Raw genomic sequence first — 9,808 nt, forward strand, 5'->3', positions numbered from 1 at the left:
ACTGACGAGGCTGACGTTACGCTCGGTGCTTTATGACGAACATTGAAAGCTTTAATGCGTCAGCTCCGTACGTCCGTCCGTCCGTCTGTAACGACGAATTCTCGGAAATACGACTCGATAAGAACGAAACTTCGGTGCCAAGTTCTGCCTTCGGGTGGCAACTCAACCCGATTGAAAACCTCGGCGGGCAAATTGATCAAAGCTTTGCGCAAAGTTTGCCGACACAAACCCGTGCGAAAAGACATTAATAAAATGGCCTCTTCTGCCGAGGCGATGACGGGATTCCACGTGGCGGAAGGTCTCACGGCAATGAGGGTCTAACGCCAGTGAAGGTCTAACGTTACCCACCGTCAATGAAGGTCTAACGTTACCCAGCGCCAGTGAAGGTCTAACGTTACCCAGCGCCAGTGAGGGTCTAATGTTACCCACCGTCAGTGAAGGTCTAATGTTACCCACCGTCAGTGAAGGTCCAACGTTACCCAGCGCCAGTGAGGGTCTAATGCCAGTGAAGGTCTAACGTTACCCAGCACCTGTGAAGGTCTAACGTTATCCACCGTCAGTGAAGGTCTAATGTTACCCACCGTCAGTGAAGGTCTAACGTTACCCAGCGCCAGTGAGGGTCTAACGCCAGTGAAGGTCTAACGTTACCCAGCACCTGTAAAGGTCTAACGTTATCCACCGTCAGTGAAGGTCTAACGTTACCCAGCGCCAGTGAGGGTCTAACGCCAGTGAAGGTCTAACGTTACCCAGCACCTGTGAAGGTCTAACGTTATCCACCAGTGAAGGTCTAACGTTACCCAGTGTCAGTGAAGGTCTAACGTTACCCACCACCAGTGAGGTCTAACGTTACCCACCATCAATGAAACGCCCGCCGATGGCGAGGGGCACGCGTGCACGTGTTGTTTTCGTTGCGTGTCCTCAGAAAGCCCCGCGAACGGAACCCGTCTCTCGTGCGTGCCGTGCGTGCCTTGTGCCTCGTGCGTGCCGTGCCGTGTGCCTCATGCGTGCCGTGCCGTGCGTGCCGTGCGTCTCATGCGTGCCGTGCGTGCCGTGGGTGCCGTACGTGCGTGCCGTGCGTGCCGTCCGGTGTGTGCCGTGCGTCTCGTGCGTGCCGTGCTTCGTGCCGTGTCTTGTGTGCCTCGTGCGTGCCGTGCCTTGTGCAGTGCGTGCGTGCCGTGCCTCGTGCCGTGCGTGCCGTGCCTTGTGTGCCTCATGCGTGCCGTGCCTCGTGCCGTGCGTGCCGTGCCTTGTGCCTCGTGCCGTGCGTGCCGTGCCTTGTGTGCCTCATGCGTGCCTTGTGCCTCGTGCCGTGCGTGCCGTGCCTTGTGTGCCTCATGCATGCCTTGTGCCTCGTGCCGTGCGTGCCGTGCCTCGTGCCGTGCGTGCCGTGCCTTGTGTGCCTCATGCGTGCCGTGCCTCGTGCCGTGCCTTGTGCCTCGTGCCGTGCGTGCCGTGCCTTGCGTGCCTCGTGCGTGCGCCTGATTGTTCTTCCTCTGCCGCCGCGTGGTTGCAGGCGAGCAGCTCGCGCCCGTCCACCACTTGCGCCAACTGCCAAACCGCCACCACGACGCTGTGGAGGCGCAACGGCAGCGGCGAGCCCGTGTGCAACGCGTGCGGCCTCTACTTCAAGCTGCACAACGTGAGTGCGCGCGTGTGCGCGCGCGTGTGAGCGTGTGTGTGTGCATGCGCGCGCGTGTGTGTGCGCGTGTGCGTGTGCATGCGCGCGCATGTGTGTGCGCGTGTGTGTGTGCGTGCATGTGCGTGTGCGCGCGTGTGTGTGCGTGCGTGTAGCGGCCAGCGCGACGCGCTGCTACGAGCCCGACGTCCCCCCGGTTTGATTCCCGCTCACGAGAGAACAACCCGGTGACGATTATCTGAACCGGGCCTGGGTCTCTCCTAGGTCGACTCGGCCTCAAACGAGCACCTGGTGCGAAGGCCGCCCCCCCCCCCCCCCCGCGCGTGCCGCAGTGCCGGCCTTCACCGGCGCCGCTCGCTAGCAGCACTTGCCCCAACAGTCGAAGGCCACGGGCAAGGATCTTTATCTTTGGTTTGGAGCTGAACGGACTTGCCGGTATCAGCGGCGGTGTCAACATCGGCCCTCGCTGCGGAGGGGTTTGAGAAACTTGCGCCACCGCTCCCCACCTCGTCACACCCCGGACCACCACCCCCCCCCCACCCGCCCAGCAGCGACCGGCGTGGTGAAGTATGGCCAAACGTCCCAAAAACATGTTCCCGCTGGGTCAAGGCGAAGGAGTAGGAGGAGGAGCGCTTTGCATGTCGCAGCTCCCAGAGTGAGGGGGCGGTGTAGAGGGATGGGGGTGGGGGGGGGGTTCAGGTGTTTTCACCTCGGTTGAACCGATGCAAAGTGGGGGGGGGGGGGTGGGGGGGGTGAAAAGTGCGTTTCGTGTCGAGTTCGGCATTGGGCAGGCTACGGAAACGCACGCTGCAACGCACGCACGGGCGCACGCACAAACGTAGACACGGACGCACATACACGCACGTACACACACGCACACACAAACTTACACACGCACATACACACGGACGTACACACACGCACACACGCACATACACACACGGCCGTACACACACGCACACACGCCCACGAACATACACACAGACGCACACACATGCACGTACACACACGCGCACGCACACACGCCCACGCGCACACGCACACCGCACACGTACACACAGACGTACACACACGCACACGTACACACACGCGCACGCACACACGCCCACGAACATACACACAGACGCACACACACATGGTACAAAGCCAAATATCGCCCCCCTCTCCGACATATAGACAATGACAGTATTGGGGCAAGTGCTGTTAGTGAGCACCTCTGACGGCTGACATGGCGCACGAGGGGGCGGGCGGCCAGCACCACGCCCGGCCGCCTTTGTCTCCCCAGTGGCGATGTTTTACACACGTACTCGTTTGAGGTCGGATCGACTTTTGGGGGTAAGGCCCTGGGACTGGTTAAAATATTCCCCGCGGTCAATGGGCGTGGACGGTAAACAAACTGGCTTTGGTGGGTTCACGGTGCTGTGCGCCTAACCGCATCGCCACCGCTCCCTGCACGCGCGTGCACACGCGCAGGCAGGCGCGCAAGCGTGTCTGCGCGCACAAGGAATGCACGCGGCGTGTGGCGATTCTCCTCCATACTTCACCCCGCTGGCAGAGGTCGCAAACGGGTTTTGATTCCTTACCCGTACCCGGCCGCACCAGGGTCGCAAACGGGTACCCGTACCCGTACCCGGCTGGGTACGGGTAGCCGGGTATCGGGTAGGGTACGGGTATCGGGTACCCGGTTGCGACATCTGCCCGCTGGTCAGTGGGGGGTTGCGGGAGAAGTTCAGATCTGGGTCAACTCCGATCTTTGATGAGGAACCCACCGGGGAGCCGTGCGGCCTTTCAATCGTCGAGATGGAATTCTCACTTCGGCTTTTTCTGCGCGTCTCGTTCGTAGTCCTTCCTCCCCCCCCGCCCCGCACGTCCGATTAGCGCGGTTGGCTACGTACGGTGCGAAAGAAGTTCAACACACCTGATGATGATGATGATGAAATTCATAACGCGACAATTTTGGCAGTGTAGTGTATAGTATAGTGTGGTGTACAATAGTGTAGCTATAGCAGTGTAGTGTGTAGTAGTGTAGTGTATAGTAGTGTAGTGTATAGTATGCTGGAAACTAGTGTAGTGTATAGTGTAGTGTATGATAGCTTGGTGTATAGTGTAGTGTAGTGTATATCAGTGTAGTGTATATCAGTGTAGTGTATCGTAGTTTCGCGTAGCGTGTAGTAGCGTAGTGTATACTAGTATACTGCATGGTAGTATAGCGTAGTGTATGTATAGTGTATCGAGATGCCAGGTTGTAACAGTTCAAGTCCTTGGTGTTCGAAGCGTGAACGATAATTGATCTCGGGGTGGGCATGCTCACGGTGCGGCGTGCTCACTGTTTCCGCGCGCCGCCCCCAGTTTACGGGAAATGCAAAGGTGATGGGAATTACGTGCGCAGCAGTGCTCGCTGTAGAGTCGTGGAGAGAAACGTCTCTGTGCACGCTCGAGATGGCAATGAAGGCAAACAACGAAACGCTACAAAGTAGGCGGTGAAATGAGACAAAAAGAAACACCGGGGAATCGATTCTTGAGTCGTGGGTGGGGGGGGTCGCAACCCTGAATCGGGACGTTGGTGGAAGTGAAACTATAATTGGCGCCGTTTCGTTTCATTTTTTTGGGGGGTATTGTGAGCGGTGGCCCTAATTGGGGGGGATGGGAGGAGGAGGGGGGTGGAGGTGGATCCGACCGTTCAGTATTAGCCGTGAAGAAATCTTTCACGTTATCGAAATGAAATGTGTATGAGGAGCCTTGACCCCCAGGCGCCTTGGCAGGGAGTGAACAACGGTGCCGATGAATTCGACGGCGGAGATTTGGGGGGGTGGGGGGGGGGCGGGCAGAATAGGCGAGAGGAGGGGTACACACGCGTGCGTGCGCGTGTGTACTTCTTTCGCACCGTACGTAGCCAAGCGTGATAATTTGAGATGTGGGGGAAGGACCACAAGCTATGTATGTTGAACTTCTTTCGCACCGTACGTAGCCAAGCGTGTTGATCGGAGTAAGGGGCAGGCATCAGGGGTCGTCGCGGCGTGCACGGTTGTGTGCTCGTCGCTGAATTGGACCTCGGCGTTGTGAATCAGCTGGTGGGTGAAGGCTTCCCGTTTGTGGTGGGGGTTGTTTTGGGGCCCTTGACCTCGCGACGCCGGTAGGTGGTGGAGGAGGCTGCCGATATTGACGCTTTTGTCGACCACGTGCACCGACTTTGCAAGCAATATATTGCATTCAAACTTATACATATTTTTTGTTGTTATCTTGTAAAGCATTATTATTGTTATTCTCACTACTGTTATTGCCTTTGAGAGTCGCCTCCACCCCCCACCACCACCCCCCACCACCCCCCACCACCACCCCCAACCACCAACCACCCCCCAACCCCCACCACCCCCCACTACCACTCACCACCCCCCACCACCACCCACCACCAACCACCACCCCCCACCACCACCCCCCACCCCCCACCATCACCCACCACCAACCACCACCTCCCACCACCACCCCAGACCACCCCCCACCACCCCCCACCACCACCCACCACCAACCACCACCCCCCACCACCACCCCCCACCCCCCACCATCACCCACCACCAACCACCACCTCCCACCACCACCCCAGACCACCCCCCACCACCCCCCACCCCCCACCACCCCCACCCCCCACCACCCCCCACCACCCCCCACTACCACTCACCACCCCCCACCCAACACCACTCCAACCCCCCGCCACCCCCCACCACCCACCCCCCCCACCACCCCTCACCACCATACCCCACCATTCCCCACCACCCCCACCACCCCATCACCCACCACCACCACCCCCCACCACCCCTCACCACCCCCCATCCCAAGCAGTGCTCACGTGGTGTCACACGTGGCACCCTCGGCCTAGACGTGTAGCTACAATCTCAGAGCTGTTCCTATGCTGTGATGTGTCTGGCTTTCGGCTTGACTGAGTTACCGATGACTGACTTACGGACTGACAGATTAACTGATTGACTAACCAACTTACCAGCTGACCGGCTGATTGAACAACTGACTGATGAAGTGAGTGACCGACTGCCCGACTTACTGGCTGATCAACCAACTCGCTGAGCGACTGACCAACCAACCAACCAACCGACTTATTGATCGATGGACTTACCCATCAACCGAAAAAATTAGTCACCACAGCAACTGACTCACCGATTCGATTGCCTAATTGATGGGCAAACCCTCCATCAAATGAACAAACTAACTACTTGATCGACCAACCACAAACAACTTATTCACGATAGCGGTTTTCCTCTTTGAGTTAGATCACGTGCATTTACAAATGTGTCGTTGAACCCGCCACCACCCGACACAGCCAATCAATGAGGTTGTGTCATGTAAACAAAACGTGTCAATTCGTTACGGTTGTGTGTCGGAGAGTAAACCCACAACAACATTTTACAATTCGAGCACTGTGACGTTTCGCTGGCAATCACCAACCACCAGCTTCATCTGACCCGATCGACCGGCCGATTTACTCACCGACATACTGATCTACTGATCTACTGACCTTCTGATCTACTGATCTACTGATCTACTGATCTACTGACCTACTGACCTACTGACCTACTGATCTACTGACCTACTGATCTACTGATCTACTGACCTACTGACCTACTGATCTACTGATCTACTGACCTACTGACCTACTGACCTACTGATCTACTGATCTACTGACCTACTGACCTACTGATCTACTGACCTACTGACCTACTGATCTACTGATCTACTGACCTACTGACCTACTGACCTACTGATCTACTGATCTACTGACCTACTGACCTACTGACCTACTAATCTACTGACCTACTGACCTACTGACCTACTGATCTACTGATCTACTGATCTACTGACCTACTGATCTACTGATCTACTGATCGACCGACCGACCGACTGATCTGATACAGTCGTCTCTTCCTCTGGCACGCACCTCCGGCAGGTGAACCGGCCAATCGCCATGAAGAAGGAGGCCATCCAAACGCGCAACCGCAAGAACTCGACGGGCGGCAAGGCCCGCCGGCGGCCTCGGAAGGGCCGGGCCGCGGCAAACGACGAAGCCTCGGACGCGGCGCTACGGCGGCCTCCCTTCTTCCACGCCGCCCTCACGGCCTCCGCGCTGCCCCCGCACCTCCTGGGTAGCCACCACCATCACCAGCACCACCAGCACCATCAGCACCAGCAGCACCACCAGCAGCAGCAGCAGCATCACCGTCTGCTCTCCCCGGCGTCGTTGGCGTTGGCGGTGCCGCACGGCATAGCCGGCGGAGCGACGCTTGCGTACCTCCCTCCGGACGGAGTGGCGCTGTCCGTTCAGCACCAGCAGCAGCAGCAGCAGTTTCAACACTACCAGCATCATCAGCAGCAGCCTCTACGCCCGCACCCCTCCGGCAATATGTTGACCGCCATGGGATAAATGCCGGCGCTGAGTGATGTCGGTGGTGGTGGTGATGGTGGTGATGATGATGAGGTTCGGTTGAAACAACTGCCAAACACAAGGCCACCGTGCGTGCGTGCGTGCGTACGTGCGTGCGTGCGGTTACATTGAATAGAATTTGTCATCAAGGTGCGCCGTTGCGTTGCCTGGAGAGGGACGCTGTTGGCTGGTAGTCTTTTCACGTCGTGGAGACGTGGCACAGTTTTGATGGGCACAATATTGCGTGCAAATCCAATTTGGATTTTTTTTATTTTATCGGATGAGACTCTGTGAAGGTTCTGCGCACCGCATTTGGACAACTGGAAGAGTAACCGTGTCGGGACCTGCGCCGGACGCTTTAAACGCAGGCCGCGAGTCTGCGTCACCGGATTCCTGGGGTACAAGTTCCAATATTTTACCGGAATTCTCAGTTCGTGCGTCCTTTATTCAGCCAGGCGAGAGCAAATTTAGATTTTATATATATAAATATATACGTGTTTCTTCACTTTGCAAAGATTATATTTGATACCATAGTTACGTGGGGTACCGGCTTTTACTCGTCGTCAGTTTTCGTCGTGAGTTGTTTTTGTGCAGTTTTGACAAAGCGCCGATGTTTATTTTAAAGTTTTCCCGCTGTGCCTTCATCTCGCCGTGGGCCCTTCCCCTGGGGGCCTCACGGCCCGCGCCGTCTCTCGAACGGTCGTTGGGCGCGTCGGACGACGACCCTTTTATAACGTTTTGCCCAAAGCGTACGTACGTTTGAACTTTTCGATTTAAAGCTTTCGTGACTGCAGGGATTCATCTTCTTGGTTCTTTCGGTAAAGTCACGTAGAAGGGAAATAATAAAAATAAAACAGAATAAAATAATTCTCACGACGTTTCGGCCACAACGCAAGCAGCCGTCCTCAGGTGAAGAACAGGTCTGTCGGAAAGACAGCGTCTGAAGATAGCGTCCATTCAGACGCTGTCTTTCCGACAGACCTGTTCTTCACCTGAGCACGGCTGCTTGCGTTGTGGCCGAAACGTCGTGGGAATTGTATTTTATTATGTTTTATTTTTATTATTTTATTATTTCCCTTCTAAGTGACTTTACCGAAAGAACCAAGAAGACGTTTTAACTTCTTTCGCGCCGCGCGTGGCCAACCGTGCTACTCGGAGGTGCGGCTCGGGGGGGGGGGGCAACGAACATGAACACGTGAACGAACGAGCAAACAGAATCGCACATCTCGACGGGACGGGCGAACGAACGCAGTGGCCGCCAATCGACTTGGGACGCAGCGACCGCTTTGGATTCATGAGAATATATTTTTATTTCAGCGAAGTGACTCGGTTAACGTTCGATCGCTATTCTCGTCAAACGAATCCCAGCCGCCATGGATCTTACACTTCGTACTCGCAGGCTCCGAGGCACGGATTTGCAGACTGCCCTGCTTGCTCCGCTGCATCCACGCACACACAAAGACAAAGATATACCCCGTGTAGCCTGAGCAGACTTTTTGGGGCAAGTGCTGTTCGCGAGTAGCAACTACGAAGGCCGGCACGGCAGGCGAGGGGGTGGGTGGCCAGCACCACGCCCCGGCCGCCTTTGTCTCCCCAGTGGCGATGTTTACTACACACTGCACCAGGTACTCATTATGAGGCCGAGTCGACCTAGAGGAGGCCCAGGATCGGTTCAGACATTCGTCACCGATGTTGGCCGTGAGCGGGAATCGAACTCGGTTCGTAACGCAGTGTAGCGCTAACCGCTACACACCACCGCTCCACACGCGTACGCACAACAGAATTCGTGCCCACGCGATGAGTTTGCACGCTTTGTCAGTGGACCGGGAACTTTGTGCGGATGGCACGTCCGGGGCGTGCCGGTTGGAAGGGAAGACCCATGAAAGCACCGGGGCCATCCCCGCCAAACCGGGGGACGTATCTGGGTAGCCTCGGTCGAACGAGGGCAGGAGGTTAGGGGTGGCTGTTGGTGGCGGGGGGAGGGGAGCCGTGGGGATGGGTTGAGCGGAGGCCAAACGCATCGCGAGGCGCGACGGCGCAGGAAGTCGTTCCGCTCACGTATGACCGGTGAATCAACACGAGCGCTCGGCGAACACAATACTGTGCCCGGCGGCGAGAGGCTCCGGGGGGTGGACGACTGGGCGACCGGGAGACGAGGACTCGGACTCACGCGACAGAGAGGTCTTCCCCGAGCTGCCTCACCGCTCACCTCCCGCTCACCTCCCGCTCACCTCCCGATCACTTCCCGCTCACCTCCCGCTCACCTCCCGCTCACCTCCCGCTCACCTCCCGCTCACCTCCCGCTCACCTCCCGCTCACCTCTCGCTCACCTCCCGATCACCTCCCGCTCACCTCCCGCTCACCTCCCGCTCACCTCCCGCTCACCTCCCGCTCACCTCCCGCTCACCTCTCGCTCACCTCCCGATCACCTCCCGCTCACCTCCCGCTCACCTCCCGCTCACCTCTCGCTCACCTCTCGCTCACCTCCCGCTCACCTCCCGCTCACCTCTCGCTCACCTCTCGCTCACCTCCCGCTCACCTCCCGCTCACCTCCCGCTCACCTCCCGCTCACCTCTCGCTCACCTCCCGCTCACCTCTCGCTCACCTCCCGCTCACCTCTCGCTCACCTCCCACTCACCTCCCGCTCACCTCCCGCTCACCTCTCGCTCACCTCCCACTCACCTCCCGCTCACCTCCCGCTCACCTCCCGATCACTTCCCGCTCACCTCCCGCTCACCTCCCGA

General features: G+C 57.8%; 1 protein-coding gene across 2 annotated transcripts in view; it reads left to right on the forward strand.

Annotated features, from left to right (window-relative positions):
- Positions 1–7,991, forward strand: part of LOC144945717 (uncharacterized) — a 28,529-nt gene extending 20,538 nt beyond the window's left edge. For both annotated transcript variants that reach the window (XM_078874285.1, XM_078874286.1), the window contains exons 4-5: positions 1,514–1,639; positions 6,591–7,991. In XM_078874285.1, the coding sequence (XP_078730411.1) occupies positions 1,514–1,639; positions 6,591–7,064 (600 nt within the window). In that variant the 3' untranslated portion in view covers positions 7,065–7,991. The remainder of the gene's footprint in view (positions 1–1,513; positions 1,640–6,590) is intronic.
- Positions 7,992–9,808: the final 1,817 nt, after the last annotated feature.

The sequence above is a fragment of the Lampetra fluviatilis genome, chromosome 38, assembly GCF_964198595.1.
Source record: "Lampetra fluviatilis chromosome 38, kcLamFluv1.1, whole genome shotgun sequence".
Lineage (NCBI taxonomy): Eukaryota > Metazoa > Chordata > Hyperoartia > Petromyzontiformes > Petromyzontidae > Lampetra > Lampetra fluviatilis.